The sequence below is a fragment of the Anomaloglossus baeobatrachus genome, chromosome 5, assembly GCF_048569485.1.
Source record: "Anomaloglossus baeobatrachus isolate aAnoBae1 chromosome 5, aAnoBae1.hap1, whole genome shotgun sequence".
Classification (NCBI taxonomy): domain Eukaryota; kingdom Metazoa; phylum Chordata; class Amphibia; order Anura; family Aromobatidae; genus Anomaloglossus; species Anomaloglossus baeobatrachus.
In genome coordinates this window covers 338,738,259-338,764,469 of record NC_134357.1, presented here as the reverse complement: position 1 = coordinate 338,764,469, position 26,211 = coordinate 338,738,259, and the positions used below count along the sequence as shown (strand labels likewise).

The following is a 26,211-nucleotide window of genomic DNA, read 5'->3' as shown; positions in this document are numbered from 1 at the left end:
TTTAATATTAAAATGACAACCAGCTCAGTAAGTGACACATCGCTGGAATCCGGGTCTCTGTCTCTCTATTATGCTGCTTTCAGATGAGGGAGCAAAAACCTGGTGACATATTCCGTTTAAGCAAAGGGGTCACAGACTGCGGGGACAATTATGCTGATAGAAGGGCCAACGTGCAGTATATGTGAACCCACCCATACATCAGCGTATGTTTGGATTGTAAGAAGTTGGCTATTTAAGAGTTAAAGTGAACAGCTCTCCCAGTGCTGCACCTTATCTCCTTCTCTCCTTTCATCCATTTCTACCCTCCTCTTCCCCAACTGCCTGGAGTGTTGTTTGTTCTATTAAGTTATGGAATTTCGATATTTAACAAGTCACAGACTGCATTTAGAGGTGAAAGAAGTAATGGAAAGGATATTACGGGGAGCTTGAAGGGTATCATCGGTAGGGGTTCAGAGTTTGGGATAGCGTTACTGTAATTTTTTTTTTTTCTGGTTAAATATTTGATATAAAATAAAACAAACTGTTTTATTTAAGAAACTTGAGGCTATAAAAAAAGGAACATTTTTAAAGGAAATATGTCACTTGTTTTTTTTTTCCACCTACTCTGAGAAGCAAAATGTAGAAGCAAAGACACTGATTCCAGAGGTGTCACTTAATGGGCTGCTTGCTGTAGTTTTGATAATCTCCTGATACAATGACTGTTTTATCACTAGAGGACTAGTAAACCTTAGGTAGTCAAGCATATTAATGAGCTCTGTATACCTCTGCCTCCACCACTGATTGGCACCTTTCTGCCTATGCACAGTAAAGCAGAAAGGTCAGTACTGTGGATGGGGTTATAAAGAGCATAGCAATCGTGGAACTGCTAGATCTGCAGCAGATAAAACAGGGATTTTATCAATGTGACAGTGAGCAGCACAGTATGTGACAAAACCAACCCCTCACATGGTTATCACTAGAAAAAAAAAGGATGGCTCTTGGAAGGAGGGGAGGAAAAAACAAGTGTGGAAATGTAAAATTGGCCAGTTGGGAAGGGGTTAAGAATCTAAAGAACAGGAGGCAATTCATTGTATAACTTCCCCTGTATCATATCTTGTGTCACATCCTCGTTTTCTATACAATCCAGAGCTGCACTGACAAGACTGTAGCGAGCATACCCCTCATACCTACCAACCAACCAATCCAGACAATCCAACCATAAGGAGATATGTAAACCAAACCCATCTTCTGAACACATTCTTTATTCATATACTGCTTTAAAAGGAATCATGATAGCAAATCTTTGCGACAATCTGAGAGCAGCATAATGTAGGGGCAGAGATCCTGATTCCAGCAATGCCTATTGGTGATTTATTTAAACACATTAGAGTAAATAAAAATGTATCTTTCAAAGATGCTGTATGTTATATTTTGAATATACAGTGTGGGCCATGCCTACCTGCACCTTTTAATATACACCTTAATCTGTCATCTGAACCAGTCAATATTGGTTTGGCCAATTTTTTAATATGTATGGGAATGTCAGCCAACCGATCTTCAGGAGATGTACGGATCGGACATGTCTGATTCCAAACTGCAAATCGCATTGTCCTCCCAGAGATAAGCTGTCAACCAACCTGTCAGCTCTGGCCAAGTGACCTCTCCTGTGGATGGTAGAGTTGCCGGAGTTGTCACTCGGCCGAACGATCGGCTGACATATATTGTTCGACTGACAAACCTCTAAAGTGTATGGGAGCCTTAAAACAGTAATTTTATAAAAACGACACTTATCAGCAGGAGATTAAGCTAGAGGATCATTTGACCTGCTGCTTGAAGTTCAACCCAACCACTGACCACTTTCTGCCTATGCACAGTGTACACAGAACGCTCCAATCAGTGGTGTGGACGGAGTTATACAGAGTTCAAAATTTAGAGAACTGGTTGAAAAGTGTTCAGGTTTCCAATAGCACGACAGCAAGGGAGAGTAAGCATTACACACTGCCCTTTTTAAATTGTCTTTGTGTATTATATGATGTCACGGGGTCCTTGTCCCATATCACACAATCAACAGAGTGAAAGATGATTGAACAATCCAAAGAACATTTATTGGAAGCAAAATCAGACGGTCCATAAAATAATCCACCACACAGAGGGTAAAATTGTCCAGAAACACTGATATAGTCCAGTAAGGGATAAATGGTCAGGTCTCTGGGGAGCCTCAGCTTCAACCACAGAGAATGAATCTTCCTGCTTCTCTCTTGAAGTTCTCAGACCGACTGAATAATCTCCCAGGTAATCAGAGAGTTCGGTGGATCCCAGGACCCCTTCCCCCCAGGCTAAGGGACAAAAGCCCGGCAGGGGGTGATTAACCTAACTTAACAGGACAATGTACACAGAATGGACAGAGCACCACACCTAAAATACGAACCTAATTATACACAACCCCCAATATTCCACCATCACCTATGGATATGGTGGTGGTCAGGCTAATGGGAGGAGGTACTCTCATTGCGCACCCTCGATTAATTTAACATTTTTTTCACTAGGAGACTTAAAAAAATATTTTCCTACCTATACAACTCTTGTAGTGTTCTGCTTTTGATACTTAGGGGCGACATCCTTTTCTTTGCATTCAAACTGCACCTTTTGCTAGCATTAGTACAGAATATGGGGTTCTAGTATATTACATATAGTAATTATTATTATTATTATTATTTATTTATAGAGCACCATTAATTCCATGGTGCTGTACATGAGAAGGGGGTTACATACAAAATACGTATACAAGTTACAGTAGACAGACTAGTACAGAGGGAAGAGGGCCCTACCCTTGCGGGCTTACATTCTATAGGATTATGGAGAGGAGACAATAGGTGGGGTGTAGGTCAGGCGGCAGCTCTGCACGGTGGTCGGGCGGCAGCTCCGCACGGTGGTCGGGCGGCAGCTCCGCACGGTGGTCGGGCGGCAGCTCCGCACGGTGGTCGGGCGGCAGCTCCGCACGGTGGTCGGGCGGCAGCTCCGCACGGTGGTCGGGCGGCAGCTCCGCACGGTGGTCGGGCGGCAGCGAGTTCATTGTAGATTGTAGGCATTTCGGAACAGGTGCGTTTTCAGGTTCCGTTTGAAGTTTGCAAGGGTAGGGGATAGTCTGACGTGTTGAGGCAGCGAGTTCCAGGAGACTGGGGATGCTCGGGAGAAGTCTTGGAGTCGGTTGTGTGAGGAGCGAATGAGAGAGGAGGAGAGGAGGAGATCTTGGGAGGACCGGAGGTGACGTGTTGGAGTGTAGTGGGAGAGTAGTTCGGAGATGTACGGAGGGGAAAGATTATGCACAGCTTTGTAGGTCAGTGTTAGAAGTTTGAATTGGATACGGTGGAAGATTGGAAGCCAGTGGAGGGACATGCAGAGAGGAGAAGCGGGGTGGTATTGAGGAGAGAGGTGGATAAGTCGGGCAGCAGAGTTAAGGATGGACTGGAGAGGGGCAAGCGTGTTGGCAGGGAGGCCACAGAGGAGGATGTTACAGTAGTCGAGGCGGGAGATTATGAGGGCATGCACTAGCATTTTAGTTGATTGCAAATTGAGGAAAGGGCGGATTCTGGAAATATTTTTGAGTTGAAGACGGCAGGAGGTGGTGAGGGATTGGATGTGTGGTATGAAGGATAAGGCAGAGTCAAAGGTCACTCCGAGGCAGCGAACTTTGGGTACTGGCGAGAGCGTGGTGTTATTTATTGTAATAGATAGATCAGGTGGAGAGTGTAGGTGAGACGGAGGAAAGATGATTAGTTCAGTTTTGGCCACATTGAGCTTTAGGAAGCGAGAGGAGAAGAAGGAGGATATAGCAGATAGACATTTCGGGATTTTGGACAGCAGAGATGTGACATCTGGGCCAGAGAGGTAGATCTGGGTGTCGTCGGCATATAGGTGGTATTGGAAGCCATGGGACTTTATGAGTTGTCCCAGGCCAAATGTGTAGATAGAGAAAAGTAGGGGTCCTAGGACAGAGCCTTGAGGGACGCCAACAGAGAGATGGTGGGATGAAGAGGTTGTGTGGGAGTGGGAGACACTAAAAGTGCGATAATTCTAATAGTATATTGGGTTACATAAGGAACATGCTAGTGCCAGTTCAGCGTAGTGGGTAATTACTGGCCAAGCCCTGGGCACAGCTATATATAGGCATAGATAGGTACATGCTTTATAGTATACCGGCTATATGGGTCGTGATGATGTAGATTACAACATTATTAATCCCATTATGCTCTCATTGGTCGGTGACACATGAATGCTCCAGAAGTTTGTTACATGCCTTCTTGCACAAATATTTAGGTATCTTGATGACACATTTAGTAGTTATGCAGTGCCAGGCTATTCTCGGTGTACAGATGTAGGTTGGAAGCTCGGCTATGACGTCTACATGCTGACGAATACCAGGCCAGGTAACAAAATGCCACTTGTAGATGACAAGTGCATTTTCAGTTCACCAATTATGTATTTTGGAGCATATCCCGTATCGAAATAACTTTTTTTGTTTATTTATTAAGCTCACCAATACCTGATTTGGACCATTTTGTCAGTCGCCTTATACGGAGGGTCTCTGTACCAGTTATGAAAATGCCTTCCTATTTTGAGGGTCTCAATATAAGAAATATACCAAAATAGTGTCTCTGATAGACCTCCAGCTGATGTCTGTGGTCCTTCAGCACTGAGTTACACTGGGCAAAACTATTTCGGGCATACATCCAAGGGATTGTGACAACTATCTACTGCTGATCAAGCCACTTAATAACAATTAAACACTTTTATTTTACTACCTTTTATAAGATAATCACTGTCCCCATAGGGACTTTAGATTATGAGCCCCAATCAGTATGTCTTTAGAGTGTGGGAGGAAACTGGAGAAACCGGAGGAAACTAATAACTTCTAAGGGCTTATGTGCACGTTTTTTTTTTTTTTGTGTTTTTACAACTTTTTAGGGTGCAGTTTGGGTCGCCAATCTACATGAATTTTCTTCGCTAGCCAAGCCTGAGATTTCATTTTTGCTGTCCGCACATTGCAGCTTTTTTTTTTGGCTGCATCTTTGTGGTGACCACAAAGATGCAACATGTCAATTTTTTTTTTTTTGCATTTTGTCCCTGTGGTTCTTAGTAGTGATGGGAGCACTCGCAGATCAATCCCCCGTCGACTCTGGGTCGGTGGGGGATTGATCCCTGGTATCTGACTGGATGCCGGTCTCCATATAATCTAAGAGACCAGAATCCAGGGTAGGAGGATGTGTACCGCCCCGAGCTCGGCTGGGGTCACGTCGCTCTGCAAGGGGATGCTGGCGATCTCGATGGGGGTGGTTATGTAGGTGTACGGCTGGAGCCGTGTTTGAGTTCGTGACGCCACCCACGGGTCATGGTGAAGGTGTAGACACCACCGCTGCAGTTACGGGGGCACCCGGGGGAGATGGTAGTGCAGGAAGATGTTAACCCCTCTGTGGGCAGGGATGGTGTCCCCGAGGCCCGCTTGGGGAGAGTGGTAATTGGACGGTGCAGGGCGGTGCGCGGCCAGATGGCACTGTTGTACTCACGATTACTGACACACTAAAGTCTCTGATAAACAAAGTTGAGGGTGGTCGCTGCCCACAGCCGGCTGCGTCTTGTCCCCCACCCGGGTTGGTGGTCCTGGCCTTCTTCCTGCACCCTGTTATGTTTGTGTAGACTGCCTGTGCTTTAGCAGCGGGAGTCCGCTCCCCGGCTGTGTATGTACCGGTGGAGTCCGTTTGCCCGCAGGCGCTGGCCCGTGGGATCACTCTGCCTGTGCGGTGGTTTTCTATCCCCCTCGGTGGGCTGTTGCCTTCTTTCGGGTCTTGGGATGGAAAAGGACCTAAGGTCCAGACCTCAATCAGTGAATTTGTCGTGGTCCAGTGGCTTCTGGGCCTCGTTCTGTATCTGAGTACCCCCCTTGTGCTCAGGTTTCCAGTCTGTTCCCCAGTTCGGTACCGGCGGGCCACTACCCTATCCCGGTCCCTTACGGTTCCACCTGGCCATCTTCCTGGCTCCTGCAGGCCAGGCCACCGCCTGCCTCCTAGCCAAGGTACCAGGGCTACGACCCTGGCACCTGTCTGTTTCCGCTGCAGACCTGTCACCACAGGCCTGCTGCACTCTACTCCTTTACTTGTCTCTGACTGACAACAACTGACTACTGTTCTCCTGCTTCAGGCCCTCTGGACTCCTCGGTGGGTGTGGCCAACCGCTTTGCTCTGTGTCCTGGTGTGACCATCAATCTCTGAGGGAGGTGACTAGGTTTTAGTGTGGTTGGCTGCTGTTACCTTTTTAGGGGGACGGGTGTTATGCGGGGCTTATCTGTGACTACCTGGCTAGTCCAGGGCATCACACAAGCACTTCATACTTACTGAGTCACCGGCGCAGCTATAGGCTTCCGGGGCTTCTCATTACCTTCATTGCATGTGCCCTGCTCCCCCCACTTACCGGCATCTGTAATTGGTTGCAGCCAGATGCACCCCCACGCTGAGTGACAACCTGTCTGACTCTTCGAATCACAAACGCTGGTGGGTGGGTCTATATCGTACAGTAAAATTAATAAACAAAAAAAATTGACGTAGGGTCCCCCCCATATTATGATAACCAGTACAGATAAAGCCCACGGCTACAGGCTGCAGCCCCCAGCTGCAACTTATCTTAACTGTATAATGGAACCACATGTGCCTTTTTTTTTAATTATTTAAATAAATATATTTAAAAAAACAGCTTTATTTCCAATAAAGGGTTTTTTTGGTGTTTGTGTTTTTATTTACTTTTACTTGCAGATTAGTAATGGGTGGGTCTTTATAGATGCCTCCCATTACTAATCTAGGGGTTAGTGGCAGCTGTGAGCTGAAATTAACATTTTATTACCCAGATTGCCACCACACCAAGGCAATTGGGAAGAGTCGGGTAGAGTGCTGGAACTGTCGCATCTAATGGATGCGACATTCCTGGGAAGCTACAGGCTGCTATTTTTAGGCTGCGGGAACCCAATAAGGATGGGTCTTCCCAGCCTGAGAACACCAACCCCCAGCTGTCAGGCTTAGTCTTGGCTGGCTATCAAAATTGGGGGACTGCACGCCATTTTTAAAAATGATTTATTTATTTAAATAACTTAAAAAAAAAAAAAAAAAAAAAAAGCCGCATGCGATTCCGTATCTATTGTGTGTGTGTGTGTGTACGTGTAATACATACATGTATGTATGTATGTATGTATGTATGTATGTATATGTATATATGTGTATATGTATTTTATTTATTACTATAGACACACAAACCAGGTCTGTGATTGGTAGCGACACAGGCTGTCAGTTTTTGTTTTTTACTTTTTTTTTTTTTTTTTTTTTTTAATTCCCGAGTGCCAGGTCAGAACCCAAAATTCCCTGAGAATTCCGGGCTGGGCCCGACACTTCGGTGTCTTTTGAACCCGCAGGGGTCAGACTTTACTGTCCAGGTCCGCCCATCAGTATTTTTCATGCATTGAATTAAAAAAAAACAGAGTTAAAAACAGATGAAAAGACTCATTTGTTTTTTGGATGCGTTTTTGAGCCCTAGGCTGCATTTCTGTGACCACAGGCTGTATCTTTGTGGTCATCACAAAGATGCAGCATGCGCACATAGCAATATGGACATCTTCCATTGACCCTAACAATCATTACCTAAGTCAAGGAGAACATGTAGCCAGATATAATTTGACCTTGGCGCTGAGTGACAAGATCCCCCTTTTACGGTATATGGTACAAATAAGCAGAATGGAGGCAGTAATTATCTCTTAGCTTAACACAGGACTGGTTGGCAAAATATGTTTGGAGAGTGCAACCTTACAGGCAGTCCCAGGAGATTTCCTCCCACCCCCCACCCCCCAGTTTTATTTGGGTTCAGTGCTCCTTCCAATGTAATAGTATACTTATTAATATCATGTAAAGCCTTCGGGGATGACCTTACATAGTATACCTACCAGCATTTTTCTGCTCCTTACGTTGCCAAGTTGTTTGACCGCAGGATTCCTTTGCCTGTAGACGGTAATTGCATACTTGCCTTTTGACATTTGTAAAACATCCATATACCATTGCTTTTGTTTAAAACCTGAAGAATTCATAGATCCAGTGCTGCCCGGAGTCCCTTGCGCGATAATGTAGATTTACAAGTTCAGCTGTGCTGGTTAAACAATGATTGTTTGTCTCAAGACGAAATCTTCTTGACTACCACCTTCCTTAAGTACCCATAAAATCACTGCATTGTATATTACCGTTTGTAAATACGAATATAAATCCCATCCACTGTGCTTGTACTGAAAACACGTTGTGTCCAAAACGTTGCTAATGTGACGCCCTGGCCGGGCCAGGTAGTCACAGATAGGGCCCCGCACTACACCGTTCCCTAACAAGGTGACAGCAACCAAACACATAAAACCCTAGCCACGCCCCCCAGTGCTTGATGGACACATCAAGAGGCGGAACCAGGCGGTTGGAAGACGTCCACCGAGGAGTCTCAGACAGCCTGGGGCGGGAAAGTTCAGTCTAGTCTGTTCAGTACAGTTCGAGAGTTCAGGTCTAGAGGTCTAGTGGAGAGGTGTGTGGGCTGGAGCTGTGAGCAGCTCCAGCTGAGGAAGGACCCAAACTGAACCGGTGCCAGGGTAGGAACCCTGGTACTGCTGGTTAGGAGGCAGACGGCGGTCTCCGTCTGCAGGAGCCGGGAAGACTGCTCAGTGGAACCGTGGTGGACCGGGACAGGGAATTGGCCCGCCGGTACCGACCCGGGGAACCGACTCTGAAACCGGAGCACAAAGGGGGTTACTCAGACCCTGAAGCTAGGTCCAGAAGCTACTGGGGGCTACCTAATTCACTGATTGCGGCCAGGACTAGAGGTCCTGTCCCACCCAAAGTCCCAACTGAAGGCAACAGCCCAACGAGGGGGATAGAAAGCCACCGTCACGGCTCAGAGATCACACGGGCCAACGTCTGCGGGCAAAGGGCTCCTCAGGCAACCAAAAGCCGGGAGCGGACTCCTGAAGTTGCAAGCGCAGGTAGTCCATCACAAACAGGTGCGGGAGAAAGACAGAGACCACGAACCGGGTGGGGGGACCAGACTGCAGCCGGCTGCGGGCACCGACCACCATCACCTTGGTTTACCGGAGACTCGTGTGTTTACTAATAGTGAGTACATCAGTGCCCTCCGGCCGCCCATCTCCCTGCACCGCCAAACGCCCCCAACGGGACCTGGGGCCACCATCCCTGCCCACGGAGGGGTTAACTTGCTGCGCAATATCTCCCCCAGGTGCCCCGTAACTGCAGTGGGGGTGTCCACCTTCACCACATCCCGTGGGTGGCATCACTATCACTAACTTAACCACGGCTCTGGCCATACACCTACGTCCACCTACGTCCCCAAACCGCAAACCCCCTTTTTGGTTGACGTGACCGCAGGACCCCCGGGTCCGGAAACCCTCGAGCCACCCACTGAAGGTCCAGATCCGAGCGGCTCGGCTGCTGAGCACGGGGCGGTACACTAACACTGATCATGTGCACGGGCCCTAACCACGTTTTCAGGCTATCGTTATATACTAATATCATTTTGATGCAATTTATTTTATTTTTTATTAATGGTTGGAAAGGAATTAATATAAAGATTCAATGTCACTAACACAACCCTAGTGTTGGCTTAACAAATGCATCAAAATTGTATGTCCTCATTCTGACACATTACATCCCCAGGTTTTCTCAATAGTATAATAAAAATCCACGTAGAGTTCTTCAATTAAAAAGTGCATGATGAATCATGTCTTTTATTAAGACCTGCATCAGTACCATGTTTTTCCAAAAATAAGCCCTAGCAGGGATTTTCAACATTTTTGGAGCAAGGCTTATATATAAGCCCTCCCCCGAAAATAAGCCCTAGTAGCGGATCAATAAGTGTCCATGCATCTAAAAAAGTTCAAGAATACTGCAGGACACTTCATTATAGACAGCGGACACCCCGCAGTCACACTCCCGGGACGCCGAGCAGAGGACCTGCAGTGATTACACCCCTGCACATATCAGATCTCACACACAAACATCGAATCACACACACCACATCGAGCGACACCGATTTCTTCTCGCCAGCAGAATCATGAGAGGCTGTGCGGTGGAAGAACAGGACCTGCGGACACGCGTGACTTCCTCTCAGCATTCCCTGCGGCAGGAAGCGCTGGATGTGATGTGGTGTGTGTGCGCGCGCAATCTGCGATGTGTGAGTGTGTCAGCGAGTGAGCCAGAAGCGGGGGAGGACGGCGTGCAGCAGCCACCGGAGATCACAGGAGGACCTGGGAGCCACGCAGACGTCCAGATCTGGTAAGTATGAGTGTGACACCCTGGCCTATCAGGTTGTCACAGGGTATTGTGCCATCTGACCTTCTGTACAATATCCACCTCCTCCTTGGTTACCAGTCCCCAACTTATGGTGTTGCCAAAACCAGCTAATCAAAATCCTAGGAACACTCTGCACCACACCCACCAGACACACCAGTGGACGGCCTGAGTGGAATGGGGTCGCCCACTTGGGGGGTTGGTAAGGGGAGGTCAGGAGTGTCAGGAGTAGGCCAGTGTAGTGTTGGGGGTGAAGGAGAGAGGAGGTCAGGAGCCGGGCTCCTTAGAAGTAACTAGGTGGCAGACTGTGGTCTAGGCCTAGTAGGAGCTGGAACCCCGGTTGCTGGGGATCGTGACAAGGGGCACGGAACTGTCGAGTAGGACAGCCGGAGGACAGCCTTGTACCATCACCGGGCTGGGAGCAGGGCACGACTGGGTACGTGGACCCTAGGTCAGTTAGTAGCTTTAGGCAACCTGACAATTCACCCGACAAGAACGGAGCCTTCAAGATCCGCTCTCTCCACCTGCTCCAAAATCGGGTACTAGCGCAACGAGGGGATAGGAGTTTTTCCACAAAAATGGTCCAGGAAATCCCAAGCGTGAACCCGGAGAGCAAGCTCCCACAGTTAGCCACACTGGGGTGTGGGACCCGACTAGTTTTATACTATAGGGGCCAACTAGCAAGAGAAATCAGTGCCAAGGGAAATGTCACAGATCAGGCAACACTACTGGGAACTGGACCCAAACTAGCTTCCCTCGGCTGCAGCGGTGTCCAGAACTTTGTTTTACAAAGTTGTTGGTGTCAGCTTTATGGACTGAGTGAGTACGCAATTGACCCCTTCACCCCCAACAGCACTCCATAACTCCATCACCAAGTCCCGTAGGCATCCCCCCTACCTGTGGAGGGGTTAAAACACCTAGCTGCCCACTCAATCGTCCCCGGGTGCTCGCAGCTGCAGCGGTGGTACTCCACCTTACCACACACCACGGGTGGCGTCATGAACTTTAAATATACAGTCCCCTGTAAATACCCCCTTTATTTGAGTGGCCGCACGACCCCCGGGTCCGGACGCCCCTCGAGCCACCGCGGATCCGGATCCAAGCAGCCCCGCTGCTGATACGGGGGCGGCACACATCTCTCCTGGGAAGTGGGGGAGGCAGGGGAGAGAGTCTGCTTTTCTGGGGGTTAAAATTACCACCCCAACCGTAGTGTCTTAGTTTTGGAAAGACACGATATGCATTTTTTTTTTTTTTTTTTTTTTAAATTTACCAAACCCAAATAAGGTATAGTACGCTTGGCGGCTAATTCTGACTTGCTGCTTTTTAGAAACGATAGAACGTAGTGGAAATGGTGTAAGCAGGGGCTGAAGTATCATTGGTTCAATCTGTACCGCCGCACATAGGCCCCAGAGGTAAGGGGGCTCATTTCAGCTTCCAAAGGTGGTATTGTGAATTATGATGAACTATTGGACTGATAAGGGCCCATATACTGTTCTTGCACAGGGGCCCTCTCCTGTCTGTGTCCTCCAGTGTGTGTAAGACTGGGGTTCAATCATCTCTGTAGAACAAAGAATGGCCCCTTCTCAATCTGTATAGAATGTGCTCCACTTCTTTATCATTGCACTTGCAGGACATATTTGTATTATGATTTCTTTCACTAACAAGCAGTTAAAAAAAAAAAGGTGATCTCCTTCTGGTTTATACACAGTAACTACGGTGGGCAATCTGATTCCAAGAGACAGTTGACTTGTCCACAAGGAGCAGAGGGGGTTCCAATGAAAAATCTGAAGTGAAGAGAAGATCAATCGTTTCTCCCTTTTCCAGCTCCTTTTGGAAGTGGGAGGAATGAATGAACTTCACCTCAGTTAAAGCACCACTCCAGTGTTTGTTTTCTTTTTTTCATAACTCAAATAATATTGGAGTATTAATAATAATTATTATTAATAGACTAAGGCCTCATTCATACTTCCATGTTTTGTATCACGTGTAAAAATAGTGTTCATCAATGTTTCATTTTTTACCATCAGGGTTTCATCAGTGGTTTTCCCGTATTAATTCATTACAAAGCGTCTCCTATACTTTGCAATGTTAATCCTGAACAGAGCGCAGATAGCACACCAATGCCATCCATGATTTCACAGATCCATAAACGTGTGCAGTATGTGTAATTTTGCTTTGTGACTTGAATCAAAAACTAACATCTCCATTATTTGTTTATTTACTTTGTTTTTCGGAAACCTGGTCAGCAAAAAAAGTCATGTAAAACAGCTCCATAGATTTTAATAACCATGTTTTCTATCCATGGAAATAAAAAAACTTGATGGAACGTGTACCAAAGTCTGCATGAGTCCTTAAATGCAGAGAACAGATTGAGCAATGAAGGAATTTCTAATCGTCACTTTTATTCTATATTGCAGTACAGCTCTTAACAGAAGAGGAAAGTCTGATTATGCCAACTTGTTTCGACAATTAAACCTTAGTCATGGCCGGTTTTGCACTCCGTTATGACTAAAGACAGGCAATGACCTGAGATGACAATCGAACAATGAAAGATCGCTCTTCATCTGCATGACTACACCACACACGTCTGATTACATTGTACAAATCTTTCAGATGAAACCATATATTTTTGATGTATTGCAACCCAAAAATGTTTAAAGGGAACCTGTCAGGTGCAATATGCACCCAGAACCACGAGCAGTTCTGGGTGCATATTGCTAATCCCTGCCTGTCAGTCCCTGTATAGACTAGCACAGATAAAGAGATCTTTAGAAAAAGTATGTCTAAAGATCTTTTACCGTATGCTAATGAGCTCGGGGACTAGCCCCCTGGGCGTTAGTTCCCCAGCCAGTCGCCCCCAGTAGCATGTTAGTACACCTCTGGGAGCATGCTATCATGCTGATAAATACGCAGTGTCAGAGGATGATCTCACTCTCCTCTCCAGCTGCCATCACCGCCCGACGGGGGATTTTGGCTCAGTGCGCATGATCCCGGAGTTTGGGTCATGTGCACTATGAAGCCGGGATCATGCGCACTGAGCCAAAATCCAGCGTTGGACGCAATGGCGGCGGAGAGGTGAGTGACGCCGCTGCGTATTCATTAGCATGTTAACACAGGGGCATAGTAACATGCTAATGGGGGGCGACTAGCTGGGGAACTAACGCCCTGGGACTAGTCGTCTCGCTCATTAGCATACGGTAAAAGATCTTTAGAAATACTTTTTCTAAAGATCCCTTTATCTATGCTAGTGTATACAGGGACGTTAGGCAGGGATTAGCAATATACACACAGAACTGCTTATAGTTATATGAAAATATCACATATGCCTAATTGATGTAGGGCAAGCGTTTTTCTCCCAAAAGTTGGTTGCTCGTCATCTGAAGAACCAAATGATGAATCCATTTGGATGAAGTTGTTAATTTAGTACAATGTTGGTTGAATGTGTGGGGGCCTTAAGGTATTTATACATTGGTGCAATCAGAGCCTCCTATTCTGTTAAATGTATACCGCACCATAGAATAAAAAGTGATGTCTTATTGAAAAGTAAATCAATACTGGACCTTCTATCTTCTTTACTATTAGGGACTCACAATGGAGCCCACTTGCCTGGCGCCTCTTATGCCCTTGTTTGCACCCTATAATCTAGCACACCCTGCATATGCCATTTCCACGTGGATACAGAACCTCCGCCCTCTGGCATGTAGGCATTGCAAAAGGATTGCCCGAAATGGAACGGCTGTAAAACCAGTATAGCAAGTTCCCAGTACAGCAGCGCAGGAGTGGAGAGAAGGCAGCTGGAGAAAACTTTATTGATTTTTTTTTTTTTTTAAAGTTCCTATTTACCATGGAGTTTTTTCCCACGTTTGTACTGAAGAAATAGAATGGGATGAAAGGCTCGACCTGTTTTTATAATGTTCACAATTTCCCGTGATGGAATCTGTTTTGCTTGGTGCCTGCCGCTGCCGCCTACAAGCCTTGTGAATGGATTCTAAAATGTCGCCATCGCACAGTGTGGACTCTCTCGAGCAGGCAGAAGATGCCTCATTGTTTCCTATTACCCGGATACCAAGACCCCAAATTCTTCTTTCTACACACTTGTTTCCTCTGTCAAACAGGTAACCAGTTCATGCACATTATGGGGTTTCTATATGCTTGTATTCTACAGTGCGCTTATGATGTGTGGTGTCAACTGATTTGTGTTCTGTAACGTGAAAGGCAGTGCTCATTGGGAGGAAACTGAGCAGCAATCCAAAGGGTAGAAAAAAGAAACCTATTTTATGGCTGTTTAGTGTATCTGAATTGTCTGATTAAGGCAAAGTAAATTGCATAAGAATCCTATTAAGGGTGTGATCACTGCAGATTTGCCCGTATTACAATATTTTCAACAAACCTATTCTACATGTTGCGTGGAAATCAAGAGGACGTGAAGATTAAATTCACAGTATATGAATTCTTGTGCAGAAGTTGATGTGGATTTCATCATATTCCATATGTTTGCCATGAATAAACTGCAGACGAATGCACAGATAATCTCTTGTAAATACACGCTGAAAGAGCATGAAATGTGTATTATATTGAATATATGGGTTGTCAATCTCCCCCCGACTTGCCATAGGCCTCATTCAGACATCCATGTGGTACCAGTTTTTTCCATAGATACTATACGTACCCATTATAACCTATGGTTCTATTCACAAATAAGTTGTTTTTTTGTTTTTTTTGTTTTTTGTTTTTTTTTTTCTTTCCCCGGCTGCATGGATGACCAGGACCAATAAGTTTATACATACATGAAAAAATGCATACTGTATCCATGTACAGTCTATGATCTGTAAATGTTTATTATTAATTGCAAATTATAGGAGAAGTTTGGTAATTTAATAAGTTTAAAGCAAATCTGTCAGCAGGTTTTTGCTACCTCATCAGCATAATGTTGGCAAAGAGATCCTGAATCCAATGATGTATCACTTAGATTACTGGGTGCAGTCATTGTGTCACAATCAGAATTTTCAGATTTATGCATACAACAGAACTGAGAGCTGTCCCACCCACACCAGAGATTGTACATTGGCAGTGAGGTGTCAGAGGAGGGGCATACCAGACTGCATGACTTTGTATTCCAAACAAAAGTCTTGCTGCTTAAACAAACATAGCAAATAAACAACATATGGGACCTTGACAAGACAGGGATCCCTGAATTTCCCATGTTAACCCTTACAGCATGAAAAACACTAATGACACACTGATGGTAAAAGCAGATTCACTGATGACTCACTGACTCAAACACTGACACAGGTACCAATTTTTTCACATACAGTACTGACCAAAAGTTTGGACACAACTCATCTCTAGAACAACTATTAAGAGGAGACTTTGTGCAGCAGGCCTTCATGGTAAAATAGCTGCTAGGAAACCTGATGAGTCTGAGTCCAAATTTGAGATCTTTGGATCCAACCACCATGTCTTTGTAGAAAAGGTGAACGGATGGACTCTACATGCCTTTTTCTCACCGTGAAGCATGGAGGAGGAGGTGTGACTGTGTGGGGGTGCTTTGCTGGTGACACTGTTGGGGATTTATTCAAAATTGAAGGCATACAGAAGCAGCATGGCTACCACAGCATCTTGCAGCAGCAAGCTATTTCATCCGGTTTGCATTTAGTTGGACCATCACATATTTTTCAACAGGACAATGACCCCAAACACACCTCCAGGCTGTGTAAGGGCTATTTGACTAAGAAGGAGAGTGATGGGGTGCTACGCCAGATGACCTGGCCTCCACAGTCACCAGACCTGAACCCGATCGAGATGATTTGGGGTTAGCTGGACCGCAGAGTGAATGTAAAAGGGCCAACAAGTGCTAAGCATCTCTGGGAACTCCTTCAAGACTGTTGGAAAACCATTTCTGGTGACTACCTCTTGAAGCTCATCAAGAGAATGACAAGAGTGTGCAATCCAGTAATCAAAGCAAAAGGTGGCTACTTTGAAGAACCTAGAATATAAGACATATTTTCAGTTGTTTCACACTTATCGCACTCCACTCGCACCGATTTTCTCGCCGTGTGGCTTAGGCCTTACAGTGAAGATCTGATGATGGAATTTTCTCTTCTACTTTGGATGTAACAGATGCTTAAGTGAGTCAACCGTAGTTGACATTACATGAGTAAATTTTATGATGTCAGTTATTAGATGGAAACCAACTTCTGATGCCACAAGTAGGTTTATGGTGGGTAAATTACTCGAATCGTTAGTGCATTACTGTTAGGGAACTGCTGTGACATTGCAACTGGTTCAGTCAATTAAGATATTCTGAAATCACATCAGCTTGCCTTATAGTGACTTGTGATGTCCTTGCATCTTACGTGCCTGAAACCCATCTGTAATGGCCCAGCAGCGTAACTGAAAATCCCTGGGATGCCACATCTGACTGAGACACAGATGTCACAGCACAGCATCTAACCAAAACCTACTTGTGCTGTCACAGTACCTTTCTTGGCTGAAACCTGCTTGTGATGACACCGCTTCCTACTTTTTACAATAGCTAATGGTTGTATGATTGTGAAACCAAATTGTTAGGAAATTGTCATCTTGACTGGTGAAGTTTTAGCCGCATGTAGCTGATTGTACCATCTGGCCATGGCCTTCCATCGTTTGTGAATAAAAGATGTGTTCTTCAGTGATCCTTACTCAAGGCAATGACTGTCACTAGTTGGCTAAAACTAACATTTGTTAAAGAGGATTTCAAGTTTACGAAGAAAAGTGAGCCATCACTGTTACTGGAAACTGCCTTGTCATGACAGTGTGCAATCTTCACACTGTAACGATTCTTCTGTATAGCCTATCCGAATGGGTGGTCACGTCAACGCAAGAATGCGATTTGTGGGTATGTGTCAACTAGCCTCATCTATCTTCTCTCAACAGGGAATGTGGGGAAGCAGAGTCTTGTCAGCACGGGAAATACAGGGGAATCATGACAGTGTGCATATTGCATGTATTCGTGATGCAACAGTCTACAGTTACTTTTCATACAATTAACAGTTATGGTTGATGTAATCAATTTGAATCAACTTCAGTTTAATATATATGGGCACTTCTAGAGGCAAACCCTAACATTGGGTCCTGCACATGGTCACTCCGGGGCTCCTTAGTTGACCTCTGCTATTTTGATAAGTGTGCTGTTAACTACACTCACCTACATGATCTACAGCTATTTTATTGGAGGGAAGGACATAAGAATTGAGGATGGGTTGTCCACGTAATGGAAAATCCCTTTAAGACAAAGAGCTTCTTATTCTATAATGCAGTGTTCTCACAATTGGGTCAGTGAAGACTGTAAGAAAACAATGAGGCGCCATACAATGCTAACAAGTTCCGCATGACATGCACAGAGCAGTTACTCATACATATAACATCATGGTTTACTTTAACCCTGTGATGATCAGCTCTGAAACTGAATGGCCTGATTATTTCTAATAAAGAAACTCTGAGAATTCCCAAAAAATGATATGACCTGACAATAAGCCCATATTGTGTCCTAAATGATGTGCATCTTACTAGAAGTGCACTGATCATAACTCTACGTCATCCATGGTGCCAAGTATACACTAGTGTAATGTTGTCTTGTATACACAATCTTTGTGAATTGAAGTGCTGTGTGGCCATACGTATATGTTCATTCTAGGGAAAATATAGGAATATGTCGCGGGCGGAGGAGGGGACGCTGCGCTCTCCCACTGCTCGGGTCCGGCTGCTGCTGCGGCCCGCTGCTGCTCGGTGGCTCGAGCGATGGGCCGGATCCCGGGGACTCGAGCGACGCTCCTCGCCCGTGAGTGAAAGGGGGGTTTTGGTTGTTGGGATAGTTTATTGTCCGTGACGCCACCCACGGTTGTGGTGATTGTAGGGACACCACCGCTGCTCTGTATGGGAATCCCGGGAGCGGTGACAAGGAGCAGCAAAGTTGTTAGTTCTCCCCTCCGTGGGTAGGGGGTTGGTTGGTCCCGGGGCCCGGTGATGGGGTTGGGATGGTGGACAGGTGGGTTATGGGGCCTGTGGAGGTGCAGGAACGCAGGGGTAGCGTTGTGCCGCACGGCACGGAGGTACTCACTCAGCCCAAGAATGATGACACAGTTCACGGTAAACAAACGGCTGGTTGGACGGGTCCCTCGGACGGCTACGGTGCTGATGTTCCCTGCAGTTAGCGGTGACAGTCACTTCCCTGCACCTAAGTACGGTTCTTTGGTCGCGATGGATTCCCACCGGTAACCCGCTCCCCAGCTTGGATATGGGCCGGAGGAGCCCCTTTCTTGCCCGCAGGCGCTGGCCCTGGGAAACTGGTGCCTTGGCGGTGGCGGTGTCTCCCCTTCACGGTTGAACGGTTGCCTTCAATCGGGACTTTGTTGCTGGGAGACCCGAAGGTCCCCTTCACTGACGAATTTGGCAAATTCGGCGACTCCTAGCCTTGCCGGGATCCGAAAGGCCCCTGCCAATGGTGCTGACTGTTCTTTGTATACCGCTCCGGTACCGCCGGGTCACCACCCGTCCACGGTCCTTTCGGCAACCTCCAAGCAGTCTCTCCTGCAGACGGTCACCGCCGTCTGTCAACCTTGCTGTCTCAGTCCGGGGCACACACCCGGACTAACTTCAGGCTTCTTGCTGTCACTTTTCTCTTTCTCTACTTTTTCTCCTTCTACTTCACTGTTTACTCCTCACACTTTCAACTCTTACTCTCGACTCCACTGGACTCTATATCTATCTGCCTGGTTTTCCCACCTCCAGGGCTGTGAACTCCTCGGTGGGCGGAGCCAACCGCCTGGCCCACCCCCTGGTGTGGACATCAGCCCCTGGAGGAAGGCAACAAGGGTTTCTGGTCTGACCTAGGTGTTCCTGCAGGGAATGTGGGGTGTGTGTGGTGTTGTGACCTGTGACCCCTGGCTTGCCCAGGGCGTCACATTCCCCCTTAGCAAAACGCAGACCGTCCTCGGGTTGCCCGTCCAACGCCGGTTTTATTTTCCCTTTTTTTTTTTTTTTTTGAAAAGATAAAAAAACGGTAACAGACATACAAGTAAAAGAACATCATCCCACATCGGGAGGCACATTTCTTAAACGTTACGGTAACGGTTGCGGCTGCCGCTCTCTCCCACCCAAGTAACCTGGCCCTGATGCTGCCCCTAGAAAACAGGCAGCACCCCTTGACCCCAGTCCTGAACCAAATTATCCGAGCGGGATCTGTCCTTCCCCTCCAGAGGGTAGCCACCGGTTCCTGTGGTGGCTGGGCCCCAGCCTGCTCTACTGCGGGCCCTCCCTCCAACCTGCCTCTCCGGAGGCGGTAACGGTGCTGCAACAAACAAATTTTATTTACATGCCACTTAACGTTTGTGGTTGCCCTGCAAGTTCATGGGCTTGTCCATGAGCAGTTCCTCATGCAAACAACTTTGAATGGTCCCCACGGGGACAATGATGCCGGCAACGGACGGTTTTCCAAATCACGCTGAATCAGGTGACTGTTCGGTAATCATCACATCATCTTTTTGCAAACTTTTAAACACACAGACTTTCTCCCCCCCCCCCCTTTTAAAGGACGGTTTCCCTGTACCTAAGTGGGGGTCTACCTAGGTTGGGACGGGTGGACCTCCGGGGTCCTGTGTAAGTAGGGCTAGGCAGTGGGGTAGAGGGAACAATCAGTTCCTCCTCCCTGCTATCGTGTGAGGCAGGCGGAGGCATAGGGGAGCTGGGTACAGGTTCATCCCTGGGCACTGGCACTGACTCACGGTTGACCGCTTCCATCACTTCTTCATCCACGGGTTGTGGGAACAGTATCACTGGAAGAATCACCGCGCCGTTCTGTGTAGGCCAGTCCGCTGGGAAGTCTCCCATTGCAGTGTGGATCACCTCTTTTGCCTTTTCTGCTGGTAGGGGAACCGGTACTTCAGCCGCTGCTCTTAAGGCTGGTGGGCACCTTTTCAGATGGTCCCGGGAATCCGTGGCCAAAGTGCCCCCTTGGTCACGACTGATTTGGTAGTCCTTCCCATCTTCCCATCCTGTGGGCTGTATGACGTACGGGTTTTGTTCCCATTGATCATCCAGCTTGTGGGTTCTCCTCTTCCGCTTCAGTACGACATCTCCGGGCTGAAAAGGGGCAGCAGACGCCTTTTGATTGAAGCGCTGCTCCTGCAGTTCCCGACTCCGACTCAAGTTCTTCTGAACATATTCTTGAATCTGCCGGTATTGTACCCTCCGCCGAGTTTCCCATTCAGCTGTCGAAGGGAGTGCTTCTGGGGCCTCCAATCCCATTTCGAGGTCCACCGGCAGTCGGCCGGGGCAAGCCCTCATCAGATATGCTGGGGTGAACTTCGTTGAGCTGGACGGGATGTTGTTGTACATATCGACCAAGTCGGGTAGCTTCTCTGGCCACAGGTTCAGCTCTTCCAGCGGTAACGTCTTGAGGAGTCCCAGGACCAAGTGGTTCATTTTCTCATACATGCCGTTGGTCTGGGCATGGTAAGGGGTGGTCCGGATCTTCTTACAGCCGTACAACTGGTAGAACTCATGGAACACCTCTGCTTCAAAAGCCGGGCCTTGGTCAGTAAGCACATTTTCTGGGTATCCATGTGGTCGGCAGAAATAAGCCTGGAACGCTCTAGCGGCAGTACGACCAGTTAGGTCCTTGACTGGGACAACCACCATGAACCTTGAATAGTGGTCTACTATGGTCAACGCGTAGGCGTACCCACTTCGGCTGGGGGTGAGCTTGACATGGTCCAGGGCGACCAGCTCCAGCGGCTGATGTGTAATGATCGGGTGTAGGGGCGCCCTCTGGCTGGCCTCGTCCTTCCTCCTCAGCGTGCAAGGACTGCACTCTCGGCACCAGGCCTCTACAGACTCCCGCATCCCACTCCAATAGAACCGCTCTCTCAACAGCATCTCCAGCTTCTTCCATCCGAAGTGTCCGGCACCATCATGGTATGCCTGCAAAACAGTGGGCACATCAGCTTGGGGAATAACCAAATGGCGGATTTTCTCATGAGTCTTCGGGTTGATCAGCTCACGGTACAGCTTCCCTTGATGTAGATACAGCCGGTTCCGTTCCTTCCACAAGCGTTGGGCTTCAGCTGGGGCGGCAGGGTCCATTCCAACAACGCCTTGTTCTACCAGGGTCTTGACGAGGCGGACAGCAGGCGCCTGGTTTTGAGCTTCCTGACACTCCTGACTGGGCAGTGGAACCAGGTTCACCCGTTGTTGGTGGACATGTACCTTCTCAGTTGGTGGCTGGTGAAATGCAGGCAACTCGATCTCTTCGAGGTCGTCATCCTCGCACCCTTCTTCTGACAAGTGGGGCATCCGAGAGAGTGCATCAGCATTAATATTGACCCGACCAGCCCTGTATTTGATTGTGAAGTCATAGTTGGCTAGCCTGGCCACCCACCGCTGCTCCAACGCGCCCAACTTGGCCGTGTCCAGGTGAGTCAACGGATTGTTATCCGTGAAAGTGGTGAATTTTGCTGCGGCCAAGTAGTGGCGGAACCGCTCGGTGATAGCCCATACCAGTGCCAAGAGCTCGAGTTTGAAGGAGCTGTAGTTCTCAGGGTTCCTTTCAGTTGGCCGGAGCTTTCGGCTAGCATAAGCAATCACTTTTTCCTTCCCGTCCTGAACCTGGGACAGGACTGCCCCCAATCCCACATTGCTGGCGTCTGTGTATAGGATGAATGGGCAGCCATAGTCAGGGTACGCTAGGACCTCTTCTCCGGTCAAGGCCACTTTCAGCTGGCAGAAGGATTCCTCATGCCTTTCTTCCCACACCAGTGGGGCTCCGATGGGTCTACCACCTTTGGTCTGTCCCACGAGGAGATCTTGCATGGGAGCAGCCATCTTTGTGTACCCCTTGATTAAGCGCCGGTAATACCCCACCAGACCCAGAAACTGCCTTACTTCCCTCACTGTGGTTGGTGTAGCGGGGTGGGGGTCCCCCAGGACTACAAAGACGCCGTGACTCAAATAGTCTGATCCAAACAGCTTTATTGGCCTTGCTGTACATGTAAATTCCTCCGGAACACAGCCGGGTTATGCACCGTCCATACGGGTCACCGTCACACAGGCACCCCTTGCCGTAGGAGACTGTCTTACGATGCCCCGTTCGGCTGTTCCAGGAGGGTCCACAAACTTATAAGCGCCCCACGCCGGCCTGGAGCTTTTCCAGGCGTCCGGCTCTGCAGCTTGTAGAGCAGACTCTATTACAAGTTCATAGTGGAAGTTAACCACTTTCCTTACTCTCTGGCACCTGCCAGTAGACACCTCTAGCTGAGGTTCCTTCTCGGCCCCAGGGCCCTCTGCAGACCACGGGTCTGTGTCTCCTCCAGGAGAGGTTCAGCCCTACAGCCCTGGTCTGGCTGCACTCACCTCAGTCTCGGCTCAGACTTAATATCGGAGCCTTGTGCTCAGCCTCCACACAAGCTGCTCCATGCAGAGCTCTCGGCTCTGCTCTCACTCTCTCCCAGCACACACACGCTGGAAGTCTAGAGCTAGTCTCTATCTAGACTGCCCTAGACACACTCCACCCAGGTTCTGAGACTGGATTGCTTTAACCCCTCCAGCCACACCCACAGGTGGAGGTCTGTGAATCTCAGCCCTACAGAGCACCTTGGGATTATTAAAGGGAACCTGACCCTTATGTGTAGCAAGAAGCCTTTGTGGACTACAAGTCCCATAGCAACCTTTCTCGTCTAGATATCTTCTCCACTGTGACATATAGCGATCATTTACCACGTTGGTGGTCGCTACGTCACATATCCCCCCCCCTCTGTTCAAACTTGTAGGGTTGAACACTCTATACCCTCAAGGGGCCCCGAGACAGGGCATCAGGGCCACTGTGCGCTAACAGGCAAGAGGGCCCCTCAGGACACCCTCGAGCTTCCGGCGTCGCCAGACCGTCCGTCACCAAAGCCGGCACAGGAAACCCACTTCCCAGACACGGTCCCCGACCAGACCCATCCCTCCAAGGCTCTCGCCTAAGGTCTGTGCAAGAGGGAGATCCTCCCCTAGTCGGCACCATTGTCCGGTCAGTCCCTGAGCTAACCCGACCACTAGGGGCCTCATTATTGAGGAGCCTCTGCGAGGAGATGATAGGCGAAATGCCATAACTAGGTCGTCCGCATGAGCCGTTCACCGCTCTCTCACGGGCTCTTCTACCCGGGCATCTTCGTCTGGGTCTCGGATAGCGTACCTTCTTGTCAGCGTCTTTGGCTGACGCTGCAGCCCTCCTTTCATTCAGTCCTTCAGATTGTGTCTCGCAGGACGGAGACCCTTCAGAGTCCATACTATAGCCTGATAAATATCCGGGTCCTCTGTGACCCCGGCTTATTTTATCAACAGACTTTCTTTCGCCCTCTGAGGTAACCTGTTCATCGAGCGAGCTACCTTCCTCTTCGGGTCCATAGCCTCTATAGGGTTGCCATCCCCCACCAACTTGGCGGAGTTGGTCCGCAATTCCCTGTCTTTCTAAATTCAACTGTTTTTAAGTCATCCAGGTATCCCAGGCGGTATTCTAGGAGGACTCGTATATCTGCAACACAATCTGTCGTTCCCGCAATGGCACCGGGAACCATACCGATTTCACAGGGTATCCTGGCTTCATTATGAATATCAATTCTTACTCTCGTCACGCCAGTTTTATCCACCATCTCCTGCATGGCTCTTCCATGTCTTCCAATAAGCCTCATAACCATCTCCTTGGGCACTTGGATGCTCTCTTCAACAAACTCTAATAACCGTCGAGCGGTCTTCACCGCTTCTGCAGTTTTTCCATAGATACGGAAGGTTCCGCTGTCTTTTTCGAAGTGTACAGCTGTAACCCCTGGAACCTTCCTGGCTTTCTTAATGTTATTTCTTAGCGCTCTCAATGCCAGCCCGATCAATGTTGTCTTCACAACCACCACTTCTTGAAACCCTGTGGTCAGCTGCGCCAAGCGTCTGGCCTCTGCCTCCTTCCTGGCAGTGATGAGCAACTTCGTACGAAGACACCGGAGGTGCATGTCACTTAGGATGGCCACTCGCTTCTTTGTGACGTCACTAAAAGAGCACACCACCAACCGATTAGTCTCCGCGGCAAAGTACACTTTACAGGCCCCTACGGCCTTCTGGAATCTCTCATGCACCCTCTCACTGGCACAGGCTTCTCTTAAGTCCTCTGGCACGTCTATCCAGCACTTGAAGACTGGTTTGCTTCCTTCACTGTTAAGGACACTAGACTGGTCCTGAGGTCTCTTGTCTTCCTCCATGTTCTTGGTCTTACCCACTGAGTCAGTCAGGTTCTCGGCTCCTGATGAGACCTTATGTCCGATTTTCACCTCTTCCTCAGAGGCTCTTTCCATTTTTATAGCACTAGCCGTGTCCTGGGACTTCACTGCATTCACTCCAACTTCCTCTTGGATCTCTGCAGGGACACCCTCTGCCAGGGTGTCACTCCCTTCAGCACGGTACTCTGTTCTTCTTAGAACCTTGGCACCATTTTCAACATTCAGCACCTCAACACTGGGTAGCTTACTGGTCCGCTCACCAGGACCTTTGTGGATTTTTACTCCACCAATACTGTCTAGGTTTACTTCTCCTATATTACTCTGTAGTATGTCATCTCCTACAGCGCTTTCATCCGACAGACCACCAGCTTCATGCTTGGAGATTATAGAAGACACCGCCATTACTTCTTTGGTCGGTTCTTTCCCTGCAATTCTGTTGTTACAATGTGTCAGTTCCAGCACAGTCCCATCCTCCTTTTGCATGCTTTTGCTGTCCGACTCTACATTAGCAGTTGCTATCGGCAACGTGCCTTTCTCAACCTTCTCTGCACACTCAGATTCTGGAAGGGAATCCGCACTGTGGGCAGAAATACAGGACCCGGTCTCTACCTGGTCCCTATTTTCGTAGATTGTAGCTAGCTCTGCCCCTCTGCGCCAGTTGCGCCGTCGGCGACTGGAGGAGGATTTCCCTTCTCTGCTCCTTTGTCTGTCGCTGTACTCATTTGTCACTTTAGAAACGTCAGGGTCTATTCTGGAGTCAACGTCACTCCCCCTGGTGTTCTGGACTACCACCCCCCCCATTTAACCAGGTGTCGTACCCCTTGTCTAGAGCTCTCCCGTTTTCAACGGTCACACTACCATTGGTTACTTTAACGGTCATGTCGCTAAGTTGGGCTTGTCCCCCATTAGCTTTGGTCACCCCCAACTTAGGACTGTCGTTACGTGGAGGTACCTCCTCCTCAGTGTACCTCAATGTCCCACCGGGAACCTGTATATCCTCTTGCGGAAAAGAGGCTTCCGTAGACAGGAGCCGACTTATTCCTGTGCAATCGGTCCCGGCCTCTGTCTTCCATAAGTCCCATAAGAACTCAAAGTCCTGTCCTATGACAACCGGATATAGCAGATCTGGAGCTACACCCACATCAGGGCGCCCCATACGTTTGGCCGTCTGAATCATCACCCTGGCCAGAGGATATTCCTTAGTGGTCCCATGCACACAACGTCCTTCTATCGTCTCACCCACCATAAAATGGAGATCGGACATGGGTCTCACTAAGGTCAACTGACTAACCGGGTCTAACAGACCAGACACACTTAGCCCATTCAAGTCCATGGAGCACTTCTGTGGCCTCACATCGGATGGATATCCTATACCGCAGGTAGGACATAGGTAAGGCGAATCCCATTGCCCCTTGCTATAATCCCTCTGCTCGGACCCTGAATGCTCCACCCCCCTGTGGATCACCACCACTTTCTGGGGTCCCGCCCCCTGTTGGGTAACTACCCCGTTCCGGGCCTCCGCCCCCTTTTGGGCAACCACCCCTTTTTGGGACTCCGCCCCCTTTTGGGGTTTCCATGCAATG

At 48.3% G+C, this 26,211-nt stretch overlaps 1 protein-coding gene across 2 annotated transcripts in view; it reads left to right on the top strand.

The window, feature by feature from the left end:
- ARHGAP40 (Rho GTPase activating protein 40) overlaps positions 1-26,211 on the top strand; it is a 149,169-nt gene that overhangs the window by 53,988 nt on the left and 68,970 nt on the right. The window contains exon 1 of one of the 2 annotated variants that reach the window (XM_075347555.1): positions 14,083-14,461. The exons of the other annotated variant lie outside the window; for it this stretch is intronic. Coding sequence (XP_075203670.1) covers positions 14,328-14,461 — 134 coding nt within the window. The 5' untranslated portion in view covers positions 14,083-14,327. Of the gene's footprint in view, positions 1-14,082; positions 14,462-26,211 lie in introns of those variants that run through there. 2 annotated transcript variants of the gene reach the window in all.